This window comes from Rhinopithecus roxellana, chromosome 6, assembly GCF_007565055.1.
Source record: "Rhinopithecus roxellana isolate Shanxi Qingling chromosome 6, ASM756505v1, whole genome shotgun sequence".
NCBI classification, from domain to species: Eukaryota; Metazoa; Chordata; class Mammalia; order Primates; family Cercopithecidae; genus Rhinopithecus; species Rhinopithecus roxellana.
Window position 1 is genome coordinate 122,153,738 of NC_044554.1, and position 27,488 is coordinate 122,181,225.

General features: G+C 37.5%; 1 protein-coding gene across 2 annotated transcripts in view; it reads left to right on the forward strand.

Moving 5' to 3' along the window:
* Window positions 1-27,488, forward strand: part of ANKIB1 (ankyrin repeat and IBR domain containing 1) — a 164,624-nt gene that overhangs the window by 125,631 nt on the left and 11,505 nt on the right. For both annotated transcript variants that reach the window (XM_030932121.1, XM_030932122.1), the window contains exons 10-15: window positions 10,270-10,358; window positions 19,011-19,141; window positions 23,845-23,979; window positions 25,122-25,208; window positions 25,299-25,365; window positions 27,289-27,434. In XM_030932121.1, coding sequence (XP_030787981.1) covers window positions 10,270-10,358; window positions 19,011-19,141; window positions 23,845-23,979; window positions 25,122-25,208; window positions 25,299-25,365; window positions 27,289-27,434 — 655 coding nt within the window. The remainder of the gene's footprint in view (window positions 1-10,269; window positions 10,359-19,010; window positions 19,142-23,844; window positions 23,980-25,121; window positions 25,209-25,298; window positions 25,366-27,288; window positions 27,435-27,488) is intronic.

Genomic DNA, 27,488 nt, shown 5'->3' on the forward strand with positions numbered 1-27,488 from the left:
ACCCAGCTGTTTGATTTTAAAGCCCATGTGCCTAAACTATAATATCAAATTGCTGACCATAGATTAGAAAATGTTTAGAGTTTAACCTTTCATTAAAAATATAAACCTCTAGCAATGATTCTTCACCAGGAGCTCCCGAAATTACCAAGGTCCCTTTTACAAAATTTTATCCTGGGCCCTAACAAGTAAGATTTTGATTTAGTAGGTTTTTGAGTGGGGCTCTAAAAAAAGAAAATTAAAAATCTCCCAGGTGATTCTAATGCACAGTTCTAGTCAGGAATCAATGACTGCAGTCTCATTGTTTCTTGTGTTTTGTTTAGTTTCTAGTGCCTGGTAGTACTCAGTAAGTACAAACTGATGATAAATCAGTATTGGAAAGGGTACGTAACTCTGAATACTCTTTTGACTATGTATGTGTCAGCCATCAGCACTCTGCTTATTCATAGAAAGTTCAGTTAACTATTTTAATTAAATGATAAAAAAAAAAGCAACAGTATTTATTCTCCTTTTTGCTCATTTCCAGAATCACCACATATGCATGGATATACTTTAGGTGGATATAAAACTCTAGTCTTTACTTTTATACTTCTCAGAAACCAGAAACTAATTGTATCACTGCTATATAGTAGGAAGGTATAGTTATGGAACTGTCCCTACCCTGGTCTACTTCTTACCTTTGCCATCATCATTAGTTAAAAGTATTTATTGAACTGCAAACCCCTGACTCTAAGTCAGGGGTCAGCAAAATATTGTCTACACTTATTATTAAACATAACATTTTGTTGGAACACAGCCACACCATTTCATGTCACTTTATTTATATATTGTCTGTGCCTGCGTTTGGGCTATGACAGCAGAATTGAGTACCTGAGACAGAGATTACATGGCCCACAAAACTCAAAATATTTACTGTCTGGCCCTTTACAGAAAAATTTTCCTGACCCCTATACTAGGTGCTTGGCTATGGTGATTAATGAAAGGAAAACCATGTATACTGCTTTCATGGCTAAATCAGACTAAGCAAGCAGAATAGCAACAAAATACTGAACAGTGGGTTATATCTATATGCCTTCAAGTGATTTTTCAAAACACTTAAAAGGCAAATTTCTATTAAAGTTTTACATTTTTATTATTCAATAGTTTGGTTCCTAACTCACCTCATTAACCCACCATGAGAGATAAGGCTTGAAATGAGAAGGAAAGTTAATATACATGAGCTAAATTGGTAGCAAATTAATGGTATGTAGATGAATATGAACCTATTTTACTGTAAAACAAGTATATAAAAGTAATAAAGGAGCTTTCTTTTCTGAGCCAGTGTGGTTTCCAGAGATAATTAAACTCTGGTGTCCTGAAGCAGCACCCATTGTATACATCCTATGCATCTAAAATGGTACTAATTATATACCATCCTTGGGAAAAATTGAGAAAAATTGTCGTACACCGTAAATCATTTTCTGAGCCAGTGTGGTTTCCAGAGATAATTAAACTCTGGTGTCCTGGAGCAGCACCCATTGTATACATCCTATGCATCTAAAATGGTACTAATTATATACCATCCTAGGGAAAAATTGAGAAAAATTGTCGTACACCGTAAATCATTTTCTGAGTTCTGTGGTTCACATGAGGAATCGTGGTTGAAAAAGGATGATTTAGAGGATTAGTTGGAGAAGCTATGAAGAAAGAAAACATAAATTAGGAAAATGTCTAAAAGATAAAAATATTAGCTTTTGCTGAGATAAGAGAAAAGTTAAGTTTTGAAGGGAAAAGAAGAAACTTTGATTGGCATTGTCTTCTTAAGCACTGTGGTTTCTGTGATCTAGCTTTTACCAGTTTTCAGTGTAGTTTAGTTTTTAATTTCTTGTGTTCGTCTGCATTCTCTTTGTATGCTGCAAGTAATAATAAGTTTGGTTCGACTGAAGATAAGAAAGCTAATGGAAAAACCTGCCAATATAGGCCAGACTCTATAAACTATGTACATATGTCTGTAAACATAGACGATGCTATAAACTGTAAATTTCTAGAATAACATTTGAAGAAATACATCAGCTTACTTTTTCTCATGCCCCAAAATATCAGGCTGGTTATACTCAAGACGCATTGGAGACAATATACCAAGATCACGGGCCCTACTTTGAGTTTTATCCCAGTTCAAGGGATCTGTGAATGGCCACATGGACTAAGGTCACACTTGGTAATTATTTACTCTTTCTCCTATTCATTAGGGTAGTAGAAACCTAACAGAATCATCACTTTTTAGACATAGCACCAGAGAGGAAGAGAAGAAGGGGACTTAAATGGAATAAAAATAAGTTTTAGTGAAGGACAAACTCAGATTTAGGTTCTTCAACTTAATCTTTTGCCTTTCAGTTTTGGTATTTATTAAGTTTTAGGATGGATTTTTTTGTATTGCCTACTTCATGTCTCTAGGCGTTAATTTACAGTTCCTGGGGTTTTTTTTGTTTTTGTTTTTGTTTTTTGCATTCTTAGCTTTATACCCTTATTCATATAGTATAAGAGCTTTGTCTATAATTTTAAAATCTAAGTAGAAATTGTCATATGCTTTCTGTTGCCTTTATCTCTTATTTCAATGAGAAGCAAAATCTGTTCATGTAAAAAGACGCTTTGCAAGAGAGGTCTTCACAAATTAAAGGCGAATGGTTCTGGTTTTGCTTCTTTCCTTCTTGAAAAGCCCAGAAATAATTTTCTAAAGATGACTACAAAAACCACAACAAAAGACAATAATAATTTCTTCTTTTCAAGAGCTATATATGACAGAAACAGTTGAGCCATACCCAAGAGATACCTGCATGGATATAACTAAATATATTCATTGTTGGGAGACAAGTAGTAGTAATAGGCATTCCCCTTCCCACCACAGGATACCCTTCTCTAGCTGTGCACCAAGTTCCATGCCCTTAGTAACTGAAGCTAGCGTGGTTTCTCCCCCTAGCCTTTATAATACAATTTGTGTGATCTGGGCAAAATTATCTCAAGACAATACTCAAAACTAAGATGGGTTCTGACTTGAACCAATGACTTTTCCTCTGTTTTTTTTTTTTTCTTTTTAATTAAGTAAAATATGCTACTGTGTAACTTCTCTGCCTTCTGAACTGACACAAAGTGTCTCTCTTCTCTGAGACAACTCTTCACAGATTTGTTGTCAGAAATACTTCTTGGCCACCAAACTTAAGATGGTATGGTGGCCATTTCTTTCCTCTCTTTTTACTCTGGTCCCTTTTAATCACCAGTGTGCATTGAAAACTGAAAACCTTACTTGGAATTTCTCTTCTAAACACATAGACAGTCAAACATATTTTATTCACTGAAATTGATTGGCAGGAAATATTCTAAATAATAATATGGTGCTGGGCATGGTGGCTCACGCCTGTAATCCCAGCACTTTGGGAGGCCAAGGCAGGGGGGGATCACGAGATCAGGAGGTCGAGACCATCCTGGGTAACACAGTGAAGCCCTGTCTCTACTAAAAATACAAAAAATTAACTGGGCGTGGTGGCACGCTCCTGTAGTCCCAGCTACTCGGGAGGCTGAGGCAGGAGAATTGCTTGAACCCGGGAGGCGGAAGTTGCAGTGAGCCGAGATCAAGCCACTGTACTCCAGCCCAGGCAACAGAGCGAGACTGTCTCAAAAGAAGAGAAAAATAATAATAAAGTTTATATTACCTAGCGGTTGAGCACTTATTTACTGAAACTGTGTAAAGAAGTCTTTAAAAGGAACAAATTTTTGAATCATAGTGATGTACAACTTGAGAAACCACAGTATCAGGTTTCTAGTCCACTTAAGTTTCCAGTGGGTCAGAGAGTACAGTATACAGACCTGTCAAGTTTGGAGAAAAGTTTGAAAGTGGGTATCTTTTTTCTCCAACATTCACAATAAGGATTTTGATCAATACCTACTCCTTTATTCAGAGCAATAGTTGCATGCATCATCTCCCCCTCCACAGACCTCACAGGCTAAGGGACTATCCAGGAGTCCTGTGGACAAAATAGATGAAGCAGTCTGTATTTGTAGACCTAATAATTGTGTCTCATCTTTTCTTACAAAATCAGTTTTAAGCCCTTAGATTAACAGCTCTAGTTACAGAAGAAAAGATTTTTCTAGATTGGCAGTATCTAGCTATTTAAGTATCAGACTCCTGCCAACTAGCAGAACATTTTCCAGCTCTTCACAGTCCCAGAAATAAAAACATGATACTACTTATTTGGTAGTTCAATCAAAAGACGTTGTTTAAATATCCTGTATACTCTCTGCAGAGTAACACATCTCCATAAATAAATACCGCTTGAGGGTTCAATTTATCAAATTTCAACAGAGTACAGAGATAATAATCTGGGAGATGGACAGGACCTGCCTGTGATATAGCTTTGCCACTAACTAGCTCTATGGCTTGGTGATAAACATCCTCTCCTAAAATAATGTGATAAATAAAGCCTTCCTATCTAATGCAGTCTATAATATAGAGTGCAAGTTTCCAGAACCAAACTATTTAGCTTCAGATTTTAGCTTATCCACTCTTTACTTGTGTGGCCTTTGGTAGGTTACTGAACCTCTCTGTGCATGTAAAATGGGGATAAATAGTACGAGTTACAAGAATTGTTAAGAGAATTAAATGAGTCCGTTCACGTGAAGTATTTAGAACATTACCTGGTGTACTAAAAAATGTTAGCTACAGGGGAGAAGCATAGAAATTAGGATTTCTACTTAATTCAGTCAGAATTGCTTATTAATAAAACGTTCTAAAATGGCATTTAATTGAAATTGCCAACTTCCGGATAGGAATTTCTTCCATCAGGTAATAAATTTTAAAACGTTAGTGGAAGGTTTTTTCCTTTTCCAGAGCCCATTAGAACCACTGTATAGTCATGCAACCAGTTGTGCATACTGGCACATTTTCAAGAAGAGACCCATTCCTTGATCACTTGATGTTAGGTTAACCAATCATATTTGAACTAGGTGGAGGAATTTAGATTAGGCAACTATTTTTTTCTTTATAATCTTTTACCAGGATATTTTTTTACCTGAATAAACCCACCCTATTGGTGTCTCTGGCTGAGATTCAGTAGGCTATGTCCTGAGATTCCCCTCCCCATACTCTTGTTTTACTGACATTTTGAGATGCAGTTTCAGCAACAGATACCAGGGACTTTAGAATACTTGTCAACAGTCATTGGTTAAAATTTTCTTCAGGAATGTAGGCCAGTCTCAGGGACTTACAGCTATAATATCAGCATTTTGCGGGCCTGAGATTGGCGGATCCCTTGAGCCCAGGAGTTTGAGACCACTTGGGCAACGTAGTGAAACCCTGTCTCTACAAAAAATACAAAAATTAGCTGGGCATGGTGGTGCATACTTCTTGTCCTGGCTACTTGGGAGGCTGGCAGTAGGATGGCTTGAGCTCAGGAGGTGGAAGCTGCAGCAAGCCGAGATCTTGCCACTGCGCTCCAGCCTGGGTGCCAGAGCAAGACTCTCAAAAAAAAAAAAAAGAAAAAGAAAAAGAAAAAAATAAACTTTCTTCAGGAAGTTGGCATTCTAGCATCTTCACTACTTTTCTCAGAATAACCTCTCTTCCCTATGTTGATCATCTAGAATGTCAATTACCTACTATGTTTAGTGACTTTATTATTACTATACTTTGGAGAATTCTGAATTTATTTTTCCAGATTCCTTAGTTTTTAAATATATTTTATAGTGGCAACCTCGGCCAGGCGCAGTGGCTCACGTCTGTAACCCCAGCACTTTGGGAGGCCGAGGCGGGCATATCACGAGGTCAGGAATTCAAGTTCAGCCTGGCCAACATGGTGAAACCCCGTCTCTACTGAAAATACAAAAAATTAGCTGGGCATGGTGGTGTGCAACTGTAATCGCAGCTACTTAGGAGGCAGGAGAATCACTTGAACCCAGGAGGCAGAGGTTGTGGTGAGTGGCAATCATGCCATTGCACTCCAGCCTGGGCCATAGAGCAAGACTCCATCTCAAAAAAAGAAAGAAAAAAATGGCAACCTCAACCTCTTTAATTCACAGTCCATGCTGTAGCTTATTTTTTTATTAGTAAGCTGCTGGGTTTTTTTGGTTGTTTTTTTTTTTAATCCTTTTTTAGTATTGCACTGGAAACTAGTAGAAACTGTGCCAACCAGTTATAACACCCTGAAGTGGTCCTACTGATTGGGCTCACAGCCAAGGAAGCAGCAAGTCTTTGTCCTCCTGTGAGGTTCTAGAAAAGAAAACCTTCTTTTGCTGTCTAGGACAGTCTTGGGGAGCCAAGCGCATCGATAAGCAATTATGGCCTTTTGAAGAAGTGGCTTTTTTTTTTTTCAGACTTTATTTGAAAACACTGTGCTTTGTTCCCCCATGATTTCTTTCTTTTTTTTTTTTTTTCCAGGATGTTTTCAGAAAATGTATTTACTAGCATTGATTCTGCCAGGAAATGGATATTGAATATGGTGTTTAATCTCCAAGGGAAAAAAGTCTCCAGGGAAAAAAATCTTAGTAGAAATAATTTATTTCATTGATTGCATTTGTTTGTTTTAGTTACTGCAGATATATAAGGGCTTTTTGTACTTCAGGGCTCTTTTTTTTTTATTTTTCTAGCTTTATTGAAATGCAAATGACAAAACAAGCTTTTTTAAATGAGTCATGAGAAATGTAGATTCTGCATTCCCACCTGTGTTTGCAGGCACCATATGGAAACACTGTTCCTGATCTGTGGCATATTTCTTACTCTAATGTCTGCTAGCATGTGTGCCACATTAAAATTAGCAGTTATCACAGGTATCCGTTACATTTCTGGAAAGCAGAGTTGGTGTTAGTATGCACTAAAGTGAATCTAATGTATCCACTTTTTTTTTCATACCTTTAAGCTCTGGGGTACATGTGCAGAATGTGCAGTTTTGTTACTTAGGCATACACGTGCCATGGTGATTTGCTGCACCTATCAACCCGTCACCTACATTAGGTGTTTCTCCTAATGCTATCCCTCCCCTAGCCCCCCATCCCCCGACAGGCCCCAGTGTGTGTTGTTCCCCACCCTGTGTCCATGTGTTCTCCTTGTTAAACTCCCACTTATAAGTGAGACCATGCAGTGTTTGGTTTTCTGTTCTTATGATGGTTTGCTCAGAATGATGGTTTCCAGCTTCATCCATGTCCCTGCGAAGGCCATGAATTCATCCTTTTTAATGGCTGCATAGTATTCCATGTTCTATGTGTGCCACATTTCTTAATCCAGTCTATCATTGGTGGACATTTGGGTTGGTTCCAAGTCTTTGCTATTGTGAATAGTGCCACAATAAACATATGTGTGCATGTGTCTGTATAGTAGCATGATTTATAATCCTTTGGGTATATACCCAGTAATGGGATGGCTGGATCAAATGGTATTTGTAGTTCTAGCTCCTTGAGGAATTGCCACACTGTCTTCCACAATGGTTGAACTAATTTACACTCCCACCAGCAGTGTAAAAGCATTCCAATTTTTCCACATCCTCTACAGCATCTGTTGTTTCCTGACTTTATATATCCACTTTTTTAAAGAAATTAGGTCGTGTTGTGTTGCCCAGGCTAGAGTGCCGTGGCTATTCACAGAGTGGTAATAGCACACTACAGCCTCAAACTCCTGGGCTCCATTGATTCTTCTCCCTCAGCCTGCCGAGTAGCCATTGTGCCCAGCTCACTTCCATATTTTAATCAACCCAATATTTTTTGAATGTCTGTTAAGCTGCCACTAAGTTGCTAGGAGCTCTGTAAAACCACAATTATGGAAAAGGTTTCCCAAGTGTCAGATTAGGTGATAAGTCAGGAGTGTAAGGAAACTAAATTACCCTTTCAAGGCAATTGGTGAATTTTTTTTTTAACCATTTAACCATTTTTAAGTATGCAATTCAGTGACATTAATTGCATTCAGAGTGCAACTATAACGTCTCATAGCCACTTTTCCTTTTCAGAAATTTTTCATGATCCCAAACAGAAACTCTATGACCATTAAGCAGTTACTCCCCATCCTCTCCTCCCCCAGGCTGGTAACAACCACTCTACTTTCTTTCTCTATGAATTTGCCTATTCTAGATATTTAATTTAAGTGGAATTCTAGAATATCTGTACTTTTGTGTCTGGCTTATTTCACTTAACAAAATGTTTTTAAAGCTCATTCATAGTGTAGCATGTATGCAGATATTATTCTTTTTTATGGCTGAATATTGTATTGTGTGAACGTGTGTGTGTGTTTGTGTGTGTATACTCCACAATTTGTTTATCCATTCATCTGTTGATAGACACTTGGGTTGTTTCCCCCTTGTAGCTGTTGTGAATAATACCGTGAATGTTGGTGTACAAGTTTGAATCCTTGCTTCCAATTCTTTCATACCTTAGAATGAAATTGCTGAATCCTATGGTAATTCTAAGTTTTTTATGAGGAGTCACCGAATTATTTTTCACAGCAACTGCATCAGCATTTACATTTCTATCAGCAGTGCACAAGAGTTCCAGTCTTTGCACATCCACACCAAAACCTTCTTTTTTTTAATAATCACTATTTTAACAAATATGAAGTATAATCAATACATTCTTAATTACCTCTTAGTTTGTAAGACTACATGAGTCCGTTGGTGTATCTTCTTAACACACTTAACCTTTTTTTATTCTTTTTCCTCGAAATGGGGTCTTGCTCTGTCGCCTAGGCTGGACTGCAGTGGCATGATCTCAGCTCACTGCAGCCTCTGCCTCCCAGACTCAAGTGATTCTCATACCTCAGCCTCCCAAGTAGCTGGGACTACAGGCGTGAGCCACCCCTCCCTGCCCAAGCTTAACCTTTGTAAATGAAATCTTTTAAAATAGCACTGATGGTGATGATATCACTTCCAGATTGGGTTGTTCCCTCCTCCGAATAATATTTTATCATTGACTGGAATAATTACCTTTGTTCTATACAATATAGCATCATCTTGAATTAAAATGGAGGTTTGTCAAGGCTTTAGGTTCGTTTTAGTGTTTGACTTCTTAAATAGCTATGGAAAGAATATAAAATAGAGTTACAAATGATAAATTGATGTTTTTAATTATTTAAATCAAAATTTCCCAAATTCCAATAAAAGTAAATTGAGTTACCCTAGCTGTTACCTGGAGATGCAGAGGTAAAATTAAGTACAATAATTTGACTTAAAACAGTGTTTTTCAGGCCGGGCGCGGTGGCTCACGCCTGTAATCCCAGCACTTTGGGAGGCCGAGACGGGCGAATCACGAGGTCAGGAGATCGAGACCATCCTGGCTAACACGGTGAAACCCCGTCTCTACTAAAAACACAAAAACTAGCCGGGCGAGGTGGCGGGCGCCTGTAGTCCCAGCTACTCGGGAGGCTGAGGCAGGAGAATGGCGTGAACCCGGGAGGCGGAGCTTGCAGTGAGCTGAGATCTGGCCACTGCACTCCAGTCCGGGCGACAGAGCGAGACTCCGCCTCAAAAAAAAAAAAAACAGTGTTTTTCAAACTTTAAAATGAAGAAGGTTCAGTTGGTAATTTTGATAAAATATAGATTCTAATCTGTAAATCTCATGGGGCCTTTTCTTCTGCATGTCTAAAAAGCTGCTCGGTAATGGCCAGGAATACACCTTTGAATAACAAGAATTTAAAATATTAATGAGGATAAAACGTAATTTAATCAAATGTTTTAAAGCTCTGAAGGCTTGCAGGTCTAAGTTATAAAATTAATCTATTTAGAACTTTTGAAATATGTAAATGAATGTACTGATTTTTTGTTTTAAAACTGGTCTAATGGTATCAAGCTTTGGAATCTCATTTTTAATGCCTCCATTGAAATACTCCATCTCTCATTAATCACGTCTTAGCTTTTTCAACTTTAAAATTGGAAGAATACTTTCTACTTTTTTTTTTTTTTTTTGAGACGGAGTTTCGCTCTTGTTGCCCAGGCTGGAGTGCAATGGTGCGATCTCAGCTCACTGCAACCTCCACCTCCCAGGTTCAAGCGATTCTCCTGCGTCAGCCTCCTGAGTAGCTGGGATTACAGGCATGTGCCACCACGCCCTACTAATTTTTTGTATTTTTAATAGAGATGGGGTTTCACCATATTGGCCAGGCTGGTCTCGAACTCCTGACCTCAGGTGATCCACCCACCTTGGCCTCCCAAAGTACTGGGATTACAGGCATGAGCCACCACGCCCAGCCTCTACACACTTTTTTTTTTTTTGCCTTGATGTTGATGAAGAATATTTTAAAATTGTCTTTTCTATGTTTATTTTCTTTAGGGAGTGCCTTGGTGAAGCACATGAGCCTTGTGACTGCCAAACATGGAAGAATTGGCTGCAAAAAGTAACCGAAATGAAACCAGAAGAACGTAAGGAATTTTAGATTGCTTTGCTACATATTTCCTGATAGCATTCAAAAGATAATGTGGTCATATCTTTTTTAGTCTTTAAGAGGTTTTCACATTTGTTAATGCTAGCGCTCTCCTGTTTAACATCACAGTCCCTTTGACTAACTTCCTTTTGGAAATAATAGAGTTTTGGCAAGGAGGAATCAGGGACAAGTTCCATGTTTCTAACAGACTTACTTTCCAGCTGAAGATAAACAGGGTAAATGGGGGTCACATTTAATCCTCCTCCCATATCCCTTTTCTTTTATCCTAGGGTGAGCCAACCAGTTGTTCTGTACTTTGTGGGAAGTAGTATATAATCTGTAGTGAGAGTGAGCTTCTCATATCCCTGAAAGCTTCCAATGAAGGATACGGCAAGTTAATTTCTTGCTGTTGTGTAGTTCTATAGATTTACTGATGTTAAATACCATATAGATAAGGATTGTCACTGAGACTTCTATAAATACATTATCTCTGTTAATCATCACAGAAATGATACAAGGGTGATGTTAGTAATCCTGTTTTACAGAGGAAAACTAATGCTTAGATTGGGTTGAATGACACAGGGCATGTGCCTTGTGAACAGAATGGGTTTGAATCTCTGAGGGGACTCCTTTTTAAAGCCTTCCTAATAGCAGTTCCCACATTTAACGGATAAATCTATCTGCTTTGCAATAATTTCCCATCTTCTAAAGTGTTTTATGACAACTGTTTTCTCTCAAAAAATGTAAGTGAAATTTAATTAGTTCTGGTCTTTTAAAAAAAAAAAAAAAAGACTGAGATAATGGTGTTAGCTTGAGGTGTCACAAGTCAGGATCAAGAATTCACCCAATAAATCTACACACTTATAGGGGCCAGGTGCAGGGGCTCACGCCTGTAATCCCAGCACTTTGGGAGGCCAAGGCAGGTGGATTACAAGGTCAAGAGATGGAGACCATCCTGGCCAACATGGCGAAACCCCATCTCTACTAAAAATAAAAAAATTAGCTGGGCGTGGTGGCATGTGACTGTAGTCCCAGCTACTTGGGAGGCTGAGGCAGGAGAATTGCTTGAACCTGGGAGGTGGAGGTTACAGTGAGCCAAGATTGCGCCACTGCACTTCAGCCTGGTGAAAGAGTGAGACTGACTCCGTCTCAAAACAAGAAAAAAAAATCTACACTTATATGAGCAAACCACATAATAAAGATGATGCCAGACTTCAGGGCATGCAGAGGCTAGAGGGAAGCAGTCAGACATTATGGTATCATATGATAACTGATATAGTTGAGTAAAGATGAGAGTCCAGAAACAATAATGATAAACTCAGATTGGGGGAAGAAAGGGTATCAAAGAATCTTCTTGAAGGCAGTGAGCTGTGAATTGGATTTTAGCATCTCTGCCTTTTAGTAGGTAATTACTGTCAGCAACTAAAGTGGCATTGGGAGAGACTGCCTGACGGCCATCATACTTTACAGGCTTGTATTATATCAGGGAATTTACCACTGCCTGAGGGCTGGTCCTCAGCATTTTAGATCTACAAGGTTCATTTTGTCCACTGACTCAGGGTTATTCTGACCCATGGAGAAGAGACTACTGTATAAACCAAAATGCCACTTATTAGTTGATAATGAGGGAGATCCCTTTCACTTGTTGAGAAGGCTTCATGTCCATTATCAGGAGCAAAGAGAAGTGGATAATCTTTGGATATTTTATAGTGAAGCCTGATTAAACATTCTTGTCCTATTCGTGAATCGTTTAGTCAACAGATTTTTTAAGCCAGGCGCGATGGCTCACATCTGTAATCCCAGCATTTTGGGAGGCCGAGGCAGGTGGATCACTTGAGGTCAGGAGTTCAAGACCATCCTGGCCAACATGGTGAAACCCCATCTCTACTAAAAATACAAAAATTAGTCCAGCATGGTGGTGTGCACCTGTAATACCAGCTACTCAGGAGGCTGAGGCAGGAGAATCACTTGAACCCGGGAGGTGGAGGTTTCATTGAGCCAAATCGCCCCCCATACTCCAGCCTGGGCGCCAGAGCAAGACTCCATCTAAAAAAAAAAAAAAAAATGCCTTTATAGATTGTGTTTGTTCCCCAGATTCATTGTACTAGCCATTGCTCTTCATACCCACCCATTTCCCCTATTCTCCTGATATGTATGGGTGTGTATATGCACTTGTCTTCCATAAATAGATTCATACCATTACCCTGCAACACCTTTAGATGTGACAAAACAATTGGAATTTGCTTTATTTTCTTGCTTCTGGCAGCTAGAAATATTTATATTTCTGTTATGAACGGCTTGCTATTGGCCACCTACCTACATTTCTTTATACATTTCTTTAAGAACTTAAGGTTAAGGTCCATAGGAGAAACTTGCAAAGAGATGAGGCTAGAAAGGTAGGTGTTGCCAGATTGTGTTATTGCCAAATTGTTTGAATTTATCCTCCTAATAGAATAAGCCATAAAGTGTGTTATTTAAGTAGAGAAGTGGTAGTATCAGAAAAGTTATTTTTGTCAAGATAACTGATGAGTATGAAGGGTGAATTGAAGAAAAGATAGACTAAAGGTAGGAAGGTGAATTTTTAGTTTGGGTCAGACGGTAAATTAGGCCATTAGTGAAACAGGAAACTCAGATAAACAAGTAACTTTCCAGGGAAAATAATGAGTTTTGGTGTGGACATTCTGAACTTGAAGTACTTACAGAACATATGTGTGGAGATGTCCTGTGGAATTTTATAAGTGTTCGTCTGAAACTCAGAAAAGATGCTAAGAAACTTAGGAATAAATTGTTGATTTTAAATGTTATCTTCGCTCTTTAATTAACGTATATTGAGTGCTGTTTTATGTTAGAATACAAAAATAAGATGCCCTCTATGCTCTTGAAGTTTATATATTAGAGAGGCAACTGTATACAAAACTAAGGAAAAATATGTTTTGAATGTGAGAGAATGTTGTTCATGTATGTGATAACTTTTAGGGCAGGGGAAGGACAAAGAAGGAGGAGGCCAATTATCTATGGGAGAGGGTTAGGAAACACTTTCTAAAAGAATTGATGCTTAAGCTGCATGTTGAAAGCTGATAGATGCTCTTCACATAAACCAGAATAGGAAAGACTTTCCAGGCATAGGGTGAAGTGGCATTGTGAAGTAGCGTGGCATATTCAAGGACTGCAAATAATTCTTACAATCAGTTTAGTGGTGCACTGAGAGATGAGACTGTGCAGACAGGAATCCAAATCAAGCATTGGGCACAAAGAGGTGGTTATGCACAATGCTAGGAAATCTGACCTTATCCTGAGACACTGAAAAGGAGTTTTAAGTAGGAGAGTGGTGAATGAAGATGCTTACTTACAAAGATCACTCAGGCAGATGTATGGATGATGAAATGGAGACTATTGAGAAACTAGGTAAGAATGTTAGTTCTGAGACAACTTCAGAATGGCCAGGTGAGAGGATATGAAGGCTTAAGATGGGTAATTCAGGTGGGAGGGGGCATGCACAGGAGAGTTATAAGATATATTAAATAACCTTAAGTAGCAAACTTGTGTGCCTGCTAGTTGCCTAAAAGATTTAATGCACCATAAGAAGTAATTAGTCTAGCATATTATTCAGTTCTTGAGTAGAAAATGCCCAGCAATGTTTGAAATATAAAGCAAGTATTTTTCTTTTATTTTCCCCCAAACCTCCCACCCCAGCCTCCGAGGTGAGTTAGCATCTCCACAGCTGTCTAGATCCTGGGTCCTGGGAGCTCGAGGTGAATACTAATCTCCTTGTGGGCACTAAACGACACACTGACCCTCTCAAAATGCTACTATCCTGTGGCATCAAATGGCTTCGTACATCACTTTCCCAGTCTTTTATCCCCAAGTCTGATCTATTACCCTGAAAGAACTGTTCGTCTTTAAAGGTTCCAACTGTAAGAACAGATCACTTACTAGGTGACTGCTGATCATTCACTCAAGCAGTCTCAAACTATGGGTATGATCTTTTAGGTTTATGTAGTCCTTTCTGGTAGAACAAATCTCAGGTGTCTTCAGTCTTCTGTATCCTATCACGTTTTCAAACATTCTTCCATCTTTCCAAATCAAAACCCACTTTGGGGTTTCTTCCCACAATTCTTCAAGTTCATTATAATTTTCTGTTTTGCCTGTGGTCTAATTAGACTAATACGTCTCCCTACTTGCCTTTAATTCACAAATTACCCTGATTTTACAGAGAGAGATACCAAGGCCAAGAGAAACAAAAATGCCCTGCCACACAGCAAATCCATCTCACATCTGGTATCAGAACACAGAAAAACTCTTTAAAGCAAGTATTTTTAAATTGATGGCTATTTTTAGTTATCTCTTACCATATTAAAATTGGATGAATCATTCCATACCCACAGATAAGTTTTTGCTAGGGAACGGGGGAAGGAGAATGGACTGGCTAGTGAGAACAGATTATGGGTGGGACTGTGAAAAAATGACCTTCCACATGATAATGATCCTGATACTAAGAGGAGGAAAGAAATAGAAAAGCTAGAAAATGGTATACATGGTATATACATGGTTACTTCTGATGGCCAGAGATAGGGAGATCCCAAAGGGGGTTTTGATTTGGAAAGATGAAAGAGTGTTTGAAAACATGAGAGGAGATAAAAGACTGAAGACACCTGAGGTTTGTTCTACCAGAGAAGAAACCAAGCCAAGGCTGCAGAGAAAGTCCCAGTTGTTAAGAAAAGGCTAGGAATTTTCTCCCTCTACTGATTTGTGTCTTCCACACTGAAAGATGGTGACCAGTAATGGCCACTTATGTTTATGAAATTTGGGGTGAGGATTAAAGTGAACAATAATTGGCCAACTGTAATACTAAAGTAGAACCCCATCATTAAATATACAAAAATGATATTTCAAAAAGGAAAAATATGATTAGGTACTATGTTAAGTTTATGTATTACTTTGGATCATAGCATTTTTGCTTTGGATTTTATGCAAAAAAAAAAAAAAAAAAAAAAGGCGTAAGCATGTTTAACCAAATTTGTAGTTTCATGAAATAGTTTTCTTCTTTATGCCCAGTTTTCCAAAGTCTTTGAATTATGAGACTCAGGATGAGAAAATCTAATTAACGAGAAAAAAGTATTTGAAAATATTTTGAAATCAATTCAAGGAATTAATTTCATATAAAGATTTAAATAGTGTTTGTTAAGCGCTGATATTGCCTCTGTTGTGTCTAGTTAGAGCAAGAAGCAGGAATGGTTATATTTTTTATGAAATGGTTAATTTATAAATTTTTCAGACCAGTATTTTTCATGGGACATACTCAATAAACTGAATTCAAATTGTATTATTTAAAAATTCAGTCTTTGACTAGGTGCAGTGGTTTATGCCTGTAATCCCAGCACTTTGGGAGGCCGAGGCAAGAGGATCACTTGAGGCTCAGAGTTCAAGACAAACCTGGGCAACACAGTGAGATTCTGTCTCTCCAAAAAATTAAAAACTTAGCCAGGCATAGTGGCACATGTCTATAGTCCTAGCTACTTGGGAAGCTGAGGTAGGAGGATCTCTTGAACCCAGAAGTTGAAGGCTACAGTGAGCTCTGATTGCACCACTGCATTCCAGTCTGGATAATAGAGTGAATCTCTATTTCTAAAAAAAATTAAAAATAAAAATTCAATTTTTAAAAGCAACTGTTTTCACATGCATACATGTTTATTCTATTAATAGATCTTAGATTTTGTGATATTCTAATACTTTATTATGAAGTTAATACATTTTAGAAAGAGACCTAAGCACACTAGATTATTAAGAAAGAACATCAGTATATAATAAGAGCTGTAACTGAAGTGAAGAGTTTGAAAGTCAGTAAAGGTGAAAAAAATCTCACCCGATAGATTGAAGGTAGATACAGTGTTGTTGATGTTAAGAACAGTATGTATAAGCTGGATGCAGTGGTTTATGCCTGTAATCCCAGTACTTTGAGAGGCCAACACAGGCAGATCACTTCAGGTCAGGAGTTCGAGACCAGCCTGGTCAACATGGTGAAACCCTGTCTCTACTAAAAATAAAAATAAAAAAATCAGCCAGGTGTGGTGGCGGGCACAGTTAGTCCCAACTACTTGGGAGGTTGAGGCACGAGAATCACTTGAACCCAGGAAGCAGAGGTTGCAGTGAGCTGAGATCGTACCATTGCACTCCAGCCTGGGCAACAGTACAAGACTCCGTCTCAAAAAAAAAAAAAAAATGTGTGTATAAGGGATAGATGTGTAGAATAAGCATGTTCAGAGAATTGGAAATAAAGATCTTTTTTCCAGCACGAGTTTTTATCATAGTAATAGTTGGTTATTCTCTGAACCTGATTTACTTCATGCAGTTCACTAAAATGCAGTTAGGAGATCACATTCTCTCCAAGGGCGGAAGAAAAAACTATTCTGTTGCAGGCCACACTGCTGCTTTGTTTTAATGGCTTTGTGCTTTCTTTATTATAACAATGGACAATAAGAGTCATAAGAATATGTTAGTGCCTCTGAGCTAACAATAATGTTGATGCTAAAGGAAGAAGAAAGGCCACTGCTTTTAACAACAATTAGATGTTTAAATGTGAAGTGTACTTAAATGATTAGGTATTATAGCAATACCCTTTGTAAGTGGAATTGCCTCCACAGCTTGACCTTGTTAGCCCTAAATGTACTAAGTTCCTACTGAAATTCCTGTCACCCACCAAATTATCTGATAATTCTTTCCACCAACAGCTTAATCAAACCATCTTCTACCAAGTGTGTTCAGAACTGGAGTAAAGTCTGATCAGTTCATTACTGCTGTTTCTCTTTGCTGTGTGGAGTTAAAAACCAATGCTTTTATAGTCCAACAGTAGCTGCTGTTCTGTTGTTAATATAAACTTAAGTAGACAAGCTCTTGGGGTTCCTTGCAGCAAGACAGCTCCACTTCTGTATTGCTAGGCTCCATCAGAGGACTGCTTCTGGTGCTCAGCCCTTCCATTCCATACACAGAGCCACTTCCCAGGGGTCAGTGAGCCCAAACCTTTGTCCCCCTTCCCTCCCCAGGGACTTATATCTAGGGGTTGGGTAACTTTTCTTTTTGAATTTCAAAATGCAAAGGGTCTGATTTCTCCCCTGCTTTGACAGTAGAGCCAACCATTTACCCCTCCACCCTTCTGAAAGTGTTGGCATGTAAACAAAGCTTTGATTAGATGGGCCACTTTCAGTGATTCTAAAATGATTTTCTGGCATCTCTTTGAGTAAAGAAAATGTAGGGCTTCTCAGTGCACTTAGAGTTAAAAAAGAAAAGAAAACAAAACCAACTTGATTGCTGACATTCTTGCAGGAAAAAAATTTTTAATTATGCATCTGGAACTCTGTAGCCCCTAACTCTCCATGGAGGGGAGAGGGAAGTTTATAAAATGTAAAATTTAGAATCTTTAAAAACCATGACATTCCTTAAGATTGTGGATCTCAAATTATAGTAAAATAACTTGAGTTTAAGAAAATGAAGAGTATAAGTTTGATTAGGGATGGAGGGTGAGAGGAGCTTGCCAGATGGGCCATATCATAATGGGCTTTATATTCTTTTCAAAAGCAGTTGGATTTTATCTTGTAGTCAGTGGGGAGCAAATTAAAAGATTTTAAGCAGTGTGTATTCTAAAATGATCACTGTGGGTTGGGTGGCTGGCAAGGGATTGGAGGATGAAGAAAAGTTTGTTAATGGGGACAAACATAGAGTTAGATAGAAGACAGTATTTTTTATATTTCAGAATAACTAGAAGGGAGGACTTGAAATGATACCAACACATAGAAATGATAATTACTCAAGGTGATGGGTACTTCAGATGTCCTGACTTATTACACATTCTATGCATGTTACAGTCACATCTACCTCATACATATGTAAAATATTTTGTGTCAATAAAAGAAAAACACATGGAGAGATTTTTTAAAAAATCACTGTACAAGCAGTGTAGTTGGAGGTGGGCCCTTGAAGGAACTGGGGAGATAGTTGATTTTCTATGCTTTAGTTGTCTAGGCAAGAGGTATGAAGGACCCTACCTTAAAGCATAAGAACTGGGAATGGAGAGGAACCGGATATGATAGAGAAAGAGGGTGTAATAAATGAAATGCTTAGTTTTAGACATGTCACATTGAATTAATTTTAAGTTTATCCAGAATACTCATGGATAAAAAGATGTTGATATTTTTTGCTTTTTACTATAGTAAAGAGTTTCTGATAATTATATTTGTGTCTGGCCTGTTAAGTAAATTATTGTCTAAAGTAACTGTTCTTTCTGTAATTTTCTTTGATACAATAGTCATTTTAAATGGAGTAATATGTTGCTTTTTAAAAAAAACAAAAACCAAAAAAAAAAAACAAAACCTTTTTTGTGTATGTTGTTTTTGGTCCCAGTTTATTTGGGAACAAGTTTATGTAGAAATTGCACTTAAACCAGGTTTCATGAATAGGTCTTTTGGAATAGAGTTCCTTATCTTGTAATTAGGCTACTCAAAATGAAGAAGTTTAAAAATGTTGCCACAGACAATGATCGGAAAATAAATATTTTATTAAAATTGAGAGCCTGCAAAGAAAAGTCTGGAGGGTTTTTTCCCCCCAGAAGTTGTACAATAAATCATTTATTTTTGTGTTTGTGCTTAATATCCCGAAGTTGTGGGAGTTAGTGAAGCCTACGAGGATGCAGCCAATTGTCTCTGGTTATTAACTAACTCCAAGCCTTGTGCCAACTGTAAGTCTCCAATACAGAAGAATGAAGGCTGCAATCACATGCAGTGTGCTAAGGTAAGAAGTTAAAGAGGATTTTTCATGCTTTGCATTTGGAATCTTAATTTAGTTTGCTTGTCATTCCAAAGGATAAATTATTTGAGGGGGCCTGGTACAGTGGCTCTTGCCTATAATCCCAGCACTTCAAGAGGTTGAGGCAGGAGGATCACTTGAGGCCAGGGGTTCAAGACCAGCCTGAGCAAAGTAACAAAACCCCAAAAACCCCATCTCTACAGAAACAAAAACAAAAACAAAAGGTAAGGGTAAGAATCTGTGGTATTCAACCAGAAGATCAGAAATTCATGAATCCTTCCTTGCTAGTCACCTTCCCCAGTGAGAGTCTTGAGAGAGTTTGTGTGTGTGTGTGTGTGTGTGTGTGTGTGTGTGTGTGTGTGTGTATGTGTATGTGTGTGTATGTGTGTTATCCAATGATTAACCAAGTGCTGCCTTATATAGATCTCTTGTGAAGCTGGTTTTAGAGCATACGGCTTAGACTCAAGGCCCAAACTAGGCCCAAATCCAGTCCATATACTGTCTCCATACAGTTGGCCCTCTGTATCCATGAGTTTCATATTGTTGGGTTCTGCATTCATGGATTCAGCCTACCATGGATCAAAAATACTTAGGGAAAAGAATTGCATCTGTATCAAACATGTACAGATTTGTTTTCTTGTAATTATTCCCTAAACAATGCAATATGACAACTATTTACATAGCATATACATTGTAAGATATTATAAGTAATCTAGAGATTATTTAAAGTATACTGGAGGATGCAAATAATATACCACTTTATATCAGGGACTTGATTATTCTCAGATTTTGGTGTTTGCAGGAGGTCCTGAAACCAATCCTCTGTGGATACCAGGGAACACCTGTATATAGATGTCTGTATAATACAAGAACCCAAAGCAATGGCCAGAGTTTAGGACTGCTAATAAAACAATCAATAAAATAAGTAATTCTTTATTATATTGAAAATGAAAATGCCAACAAAGATTCACTTGGCTGAAAAATACGTAATATAAATGATTAATGTTAGAGGTCAAAAGGCTAGATAGAATACCCTCTTTAATTACTTGTACAGGAAGAAACAGCAGTGTGTTTAAAACAACTATGCTAGTATATTATTAATAACATTTTATTATTAATAACCTACCTACATTTATGAACTTTTTTTGGTTTAAAATTATAATGATATTCTGATTTTTTTTTGCTTTACCATTGGAAATGTCATCTATGTATAAAATGATTATTTAAAGTTATTGAGAGGAAAATGTATTTTTTTTTCCTAATTTAAACATGAAGGAAATTTAAATGGTTAAGATTCCAGTAAAATATAATAATATCTTCTAGGTATTACTTGATTTTTAACTTTGAAGTTTAATGATTATTACTATACTTGCAAAAGAATGGCAGATACAAAATGATTTTTATAAGTCTGTATTACTGTAAAATTAACATAAATGAATTGGCTTAGTGAGGCAGTAATAATGATTCTCTAAGAGGCAGGAAGAAAAACCTAGGGCAGTGTTGTGAGGAAAATATTCGAAAGTGTTATTTATTGTTCAGCTGAGGATCCAGCCAAAATTATTTCATCTATTTGCAATCTTATGTCCAAAGAGAATGTTAGACCAATATCCCTGATGAACATCGATGCAAAAATCCTCAATAAAATACTGGCAAACCAAATCCAGCAGCACATCAAAAAACTTATGCAGCAAGATCAAGTTGGCTTCATCCCTGGGATGCAAGGCTGGTTCAACATAACGCAAATCAATAAACGTAAACCATCACATAAACAGAACCAAAGACAAAAACCACATGATTATCTTAATAGATGCAGAAAAGGACTTTGACAAAATTCAACAGCCCTTCATGCTAAAAACTCAATAAACTAGGTATTGATGGAATGTATCTCAAAATAATAAGAGCTGTTTATGACAAACCCACAGCCAGTAGTCATACTGAGTGAGCAAAAACTGGAAGCATTCCCTTTGAAAACTGGCACAAGACAGGGATGCCGTCTCTCACCACTCCTATTCAACATAGTGTTGGAAGTTCTGGCCAGAGCAATCAGGCAAGAGAAAGAAAGAAAGGGGATTCAATTAGGAAAAGAGGAAGTCACATTGTCCCTGTTTGCAGATGACATGATTGTATATTTAGAAAACCCCATCTTTTCAGCCCAATATCTCCTTAAGCTGATAAGCAACTTCAGCAAAGTCTCAGGATACAAAATCAGTGTGCAAAAATCACAGGCATTCCTATACACCAATAACAGACAAACAGAGAGCCAAATCATGAGTGAACCCCCATTCACAATTGCTTCAAAGATAATAAAATACCTAGGAATCCAACTTACAAGGGATGGGAAGGACCTCTTCAAGGAGAACTACAAACCACTGCTCAACCACATAAAAGAGTACACAAACAAATGGAAGAACATTCCATGCTCGTGGATAGGAAGAATGAATATTGTGAAAATGTCCATACTGCCCAAGGTAATTTATAAATTCAATGCCATTCCCATCAGGCTACCATTGACTTTCTTCACAGAATTGGAAAAAACTACTTTAAAGTTCATATGGAACCAAAACAGAGCCCACATTGCCAAGAAATCCTAAGCAAAAACAACAAAGCTGGAGGCATCACACTACCTGACTTCAAACTATACTACAAGGCTACAGTAACCAAAACAGCATGGTACTGGTACCAAAACAGAGATATAGACCAATGAAACAGAACAGAGGTCTCAGAAATAACACCACACATCTACAACCATCTGATCTTTGACAAAACTGACAAAAATAAGAAATGGGAAAAGGACTTCCTGTTTAATAAATGGTGCAGGGGAAGCTGGCTAGCCGTATGTAGAAAGCTGAAACTGGATCCCTTCCTTACACCTTATAAAAAATTAATTGAAGATGGATTAAAGACTTAAATGTTAGACCTAAAGCCATAAAACCCTGAAAGAAAACCTAGGCAGTACCATTCAGGACATAGGCATGGGCAAGGACTTCATGACTAAAACACCAAAAGCAATGGCAACAAAAGCCAAAATAGTCAAATGGGATCAAATTAAAATAAAGAGCTTCTGCACAGCAAAAGAAACTACCATCAGAGTGAACAGGCAACTCTCAGAATGGGAGAAAATTTTTGCAATCTACCCATCTGACAAGGGACTAATATCCAGAATCTACAGAGAACTTAAACAAATTGACAAGAAAAAAACAACCCCATCAAAAAGTGGGCAGAGGATATGAACAGACTCTTCTCAAAAGACATTTATGCAGCCAACAGACACATAAAAAAATGCTCATCATCACTGGTCATCAGAGACATGCAAATCAAAACCACAATGAGATACCATCTCACACCAGATAGAATGGCCATCATTAAAAAGTCAGGAAACAACAGGTGCTGGAGATGATGCGGAAAAATAGGAACACTTTTACACTGTTGGTGGGAGCGTAAACTAGTTCAACCATTGTGGAAGAGACAGTGTGGCTATTCTCAAGGATCTAGAACTAGAAATACCATTTGACCCAGTGATCCCATTACTGGGTATATACCCCAAGGATTATAAATCATGCTACTATAAAGACACATGCACTTGTATGTTTATTGCGGCACTATTCACAATAGCAAAGACTTGGAGCCAACCCAAATGCCTATCAATGATAGACTGAATTAAGAAAATGTGGCAGATATACACCATAGGAATACTATGCAGCCATAAAAAGGATGAGTCCATGTCCTCTGTAGCCACATGGATGAAGCTGGAAACCATCATTCTGAGCAAACAAACTATCACAAGGACAGAAAACCAAACACTGCGTGTTCTTACTCATAGGTGGGAACTGAACAATGAGAACACTTGGACATAGGGCGGGGAACATCACATATCGGATCCTGTTGTGGGGTGGAAGGATGGGGGAAGGATAGCATTAGGAGAAATACCTAATGTAAATGACGAGTTAATGGGTGCAGCAAACCAACACAGCACATGTATACATATGTGACAAACCTGCACGTTGTGCACATGTACCCTAGAACTTAATGTATAATAAAGAAAATAAAATAAAATAAAAAATAAATAAACCATAAGGAGTACCTGAAGACAACAGAATGGGAAGATCTTTTTAACTGACTCAAAATCCATAAGCATAAAAAAGGATGTGTTTTCATACTGAATGCTCATATTTTTGGCACTGTCTGATAATTATGGTAATTCAGTGAAATTTACATTAAAATGGGAAACCGTTTTTATATCAGCTGTTCCACTTAGAGGTCTTTTAAGCGTAGTTCTGGTTTCAAAACCAATTTGTCAGTATTGCCAGAAGTTTTTCAAATAGACTGGTAGAGCTTTATATACCAGTGTCAGATTAGACTGCACTTAAGAATGAAACACTTGCATCTGATATTATTTGGAAAGAATATCTTATTGATATTTTTAATGATTCATTGTGATTACTTCATAATATTATGCTTTACATTTTAATATATCCCTATAAATAATAATTTTAAACTATCCCCACATCTTTCCATAATGCAGATAATGTCTCCAGAGGAAACATGAGAAAGAGGTCATGTCTTTGAGAAGATTTGTTGCTGGTCGCACAAACACAATTATTTAATCTTTACAGATTGGTTGGCTATAAAGCAGAAAATAATTTGCATATTAATATGGGAGATGTTTTCATCTGTGTTTTCTTTTGAAGTGCAAGTATGACTTTTGCTGGATTTGCCTTGAAGAGTGGAAAAAACATAGTTCTTCCACTGGAGGTTATTACAGATGTACTCGCTATGAAGTCATTCAGCACGTGGAGGAGCAATCCAAGGAAATGACTGTGGAGGTAAAGAGAACCAATTAAGCCAAGACATCTCTCTAAGCCGCTCATTGCTACTGGAGTTATTTTGCATTTCTTTGTCCATTTTCATCTTAATAAGGTATTAAATTGAATATACTTTATAGTAGCCTTTAATTTCAACAAAATAGCTCTATAAACTTGAGAGCTTTTTCCCTTTTACATTTTCCTTTTTTTAATTTTGGTGAAGATACATATGTAAAGTCTGATATATCCCAGCCTACCTCTGTAAATACTTAAAAACAATTTTAACATTAATATCAACAATGCAATATTACATTATAGTGTAGAGCAAGTGTCTTAGTCTGCTCAGCTGCCATAGAAAATACTACAGACTGGGTGGCTTAACAGAAATTTATTTCTCACAGTTCTAGAAGTTGTGAAGTCCGAGGTCAAGGTGCTGGCCAATTTGGTTCTTGATGAGGGTGCTCTTCTTGGTTTGCAGACAGCCACCCTCTCACTATTTCCTTAGGTGGCCAGAAAAGACAGAGAGACCTCTGGTGCCCCTTCCTCTTCTTATAAGGGTACTAGCCCTATCAGAATAGGGCCCACCCTGATGACCTTATTTAAGCTTTATCACCTTCTTACAGGTCCTGTCTTCAAATACAGTCACATTGGGGGTAGGGCTTCAAAATATGAATTTTAGGGGGAATACCATTAGTCCATAGCAAAAAGCCATATAATAAAACATTGAAGGCCGAGCACAGTGTTTCATGCTATTCATCCCAGCACTTTTGGGAGGCCAAGGCAGGCGGATCATTTGAGGTCAGGAGTTGAAGACCAGCCTGGCCAACATGGCAAAACCCCATCTGTACTAACAATACAAAAATTACCCAGGCATGGTGGTGGGCTCCTGTAATCCCAGCTACTCAGGAGGCTGAGACAGGAAAATCACTTGAACCCAGGAGGCAAGGTTTGTGTGAGCTCAGATTGCACCGCTGCACTCCAGCGTGGGTGACACAGCGAGACTCCGTCTCAAAAAAAAAAATATTGTTTTCTGTCAAGAAAATAATTCACAAATCTGAATGCACTATACCTATCACTAATAAAACTTTTAAATGATTCCCCCAAAAACTATTTTAGTAGCTACTAGTTTTTATAAAAGTCATTTGTGGACTTTTGCTTTCTAGGCTGAGAAAAAACACAAACGATTTCAGGAACTTGACAGATTTATGCATTATTATACAAGATTTAAAAACCACGAGCATAGTTATCAGGTATGTCCCAAATAATTTCAAATGAGCTGACCTATACTGTTGTGAATAAATAAAGAGAATGGTTTACATTCTTTATTTCTATTCCTTTAGCTAGAACAACGCCTTCTTAAAACAGCCAAAGAAAAGATGGAACAATTGAGCAGAGCTCTCAAAGAAAGTAAGTTATAAGTTGTATGTGTGATAATTAATATAAAATATCTTTCCATGCTTGTTGCTTCACTAGTAGGTTAGGCCCTGAAAGGAATACATTATGTCCATTAGCTTGTTCTGGTACTGTTTTGAGTTCTTTGAAGCCCTGAGTGCAGCTTAGCAGATGAGGTCTCTGTGATTGGATTTTCTACCCAGTATTTAGCCTCCTCCTCTTGATGCAGCCTGTGCTGTTAAGAGATAAAAACACTTCATGATTTTGCTTACTCTGTGTCACTGCTGATGCTCTACAATGTTGGGAAAAGTGGATGGGTCCTAAAGGACATCACTGAGAGGAGCAAGATACACATCCTACCCAATTGTCAGGTAACTGAACACCCAAAAATTATTGAGAAAATTTAGCAGAGTGCCTAAGGATGTGGAAGTCAGTAACAGTTTGCAGAGAAATCATTTCACTGGTAAATAATGAACATTGGGGTCAAAAAGCAAAGCCATGAGGTGGAGCTAACGTGTGAGTCCTAAATTATAAGTTTTATAAGAATATTCCAAAATATGAATTGAGTATTGATAGCATCATTAGAATATAATAACCCACAATGACCACACAGAGTGCAGGTTCTGTTATTTTTGTTTTTAAAAGTCACCTTTTAAAAATAATAGCTTACATATGAAAAGTACATTTTAAGGTGAAAAATGTGATGTTATACTTGGGTTGCTCCAGTTTATCAAAATAATGAATATTAAAATCCTTTCCATTAGGATAATTCCCTAGTCAAGACAATACCATAAGTTAAATGGAGTGGGGAAGAATATGTCAATAGCAGTATAGCCTGCTTGTTAATTATTAGTTCTTGGACTTCATTAAAGATATAACTGTATTAGGCAATATCAAACTCTTGAAGTATTGTCCACAGTATAAATTGAGAGGAAAAAAATCCTCACAAGTCGTATAGCTCTTCAGCAGGGATTTTTGTCTGGTCACTAATGCATCCCTGGTGCTTCCAGCTGTGCCTGACACTTAACAATATTCAATATTTGTAGATGTGAATTATTGCTTCTATTCAGCATTCTGGAGGTTCCAGGCAGCATAACAAATTAGCGGAAAAAAAAAAAAGGTACAGCAATTGAAAAGGAAGAAGCAAAACTTCACACATTTCTCACATACATCAGAATCTCAGGGTAGTCTGTATGTCAGTTTGTGTACACACACTGAATTTCTTTTTACAGGCATCCAAAATAATCTGATTTTCTAAAGTATTTGCAAACTTAGATTCTCGTGCTTAATTTCTGGTTTTTATTTTTTGTTTTTTTTCAGTTAAGCGAAAACCTAGACTGTTATAATGATATTCTTAGAACAAAAAGTCTCAGATGTTAAGGCAATTTCGTCTTCCATCTTCCTCATTCTTCCTCCCCTTCTTTCTTTCTCTGCAGTTTTTTATTAACTAGGATTAGTTGTCTAGTTGTTTGCCAGAATGTTGTATCTTTTTCCTTACAGTATTGATTTTACATAATTAGGCTCTTTTTATAAGCAACTTAGAAAAGGCATTTGTTCTCATTGTTATGCAGGGAAATTCTGCTAGGGATAATCTGAAAAAGTAAAGCCTAGAACCTTTTGGTTGACCTAAAGCTAGATTTGCTTACCAATGGAGTGAGACCAGAATCCAAGATGAGTATGTGCATTCCTTTATGAATACCATCAGTGCTCCTGGGCTGCTGGGGCATATACTTCTTTTATAAACACATACATGTCATACATGAGTATTTTATGTAGTTTTTTAGTTTGGTTCAAATAAGTATTTTCAGACAGTTACTTAAAACAGTTTTTGTCCTAATGATCCTTCTTTTTTCTTTTTTCAGAAAAATCATTGTTTAATTAATATTACAAATGGCATATTTGCAAAAACAAATTCACTGTGCCTCAATTACTTTTTAGCTGAAGGAGGCTGTCCAGATACCACTTTCATTGAAGATGCAGTTCATGTGCTTTTAAAAACTCGGCGCATTCTCAAGTGTTCTTATCCATATGGATTTTTCTTGGAACCTAAAAGCACAAAGAAAGAAATTTTCGAACTAATGCAAGTAAGATATTTTTTAATTACATTTAAATAGCAGCAGTTATTACGAAATACAGAG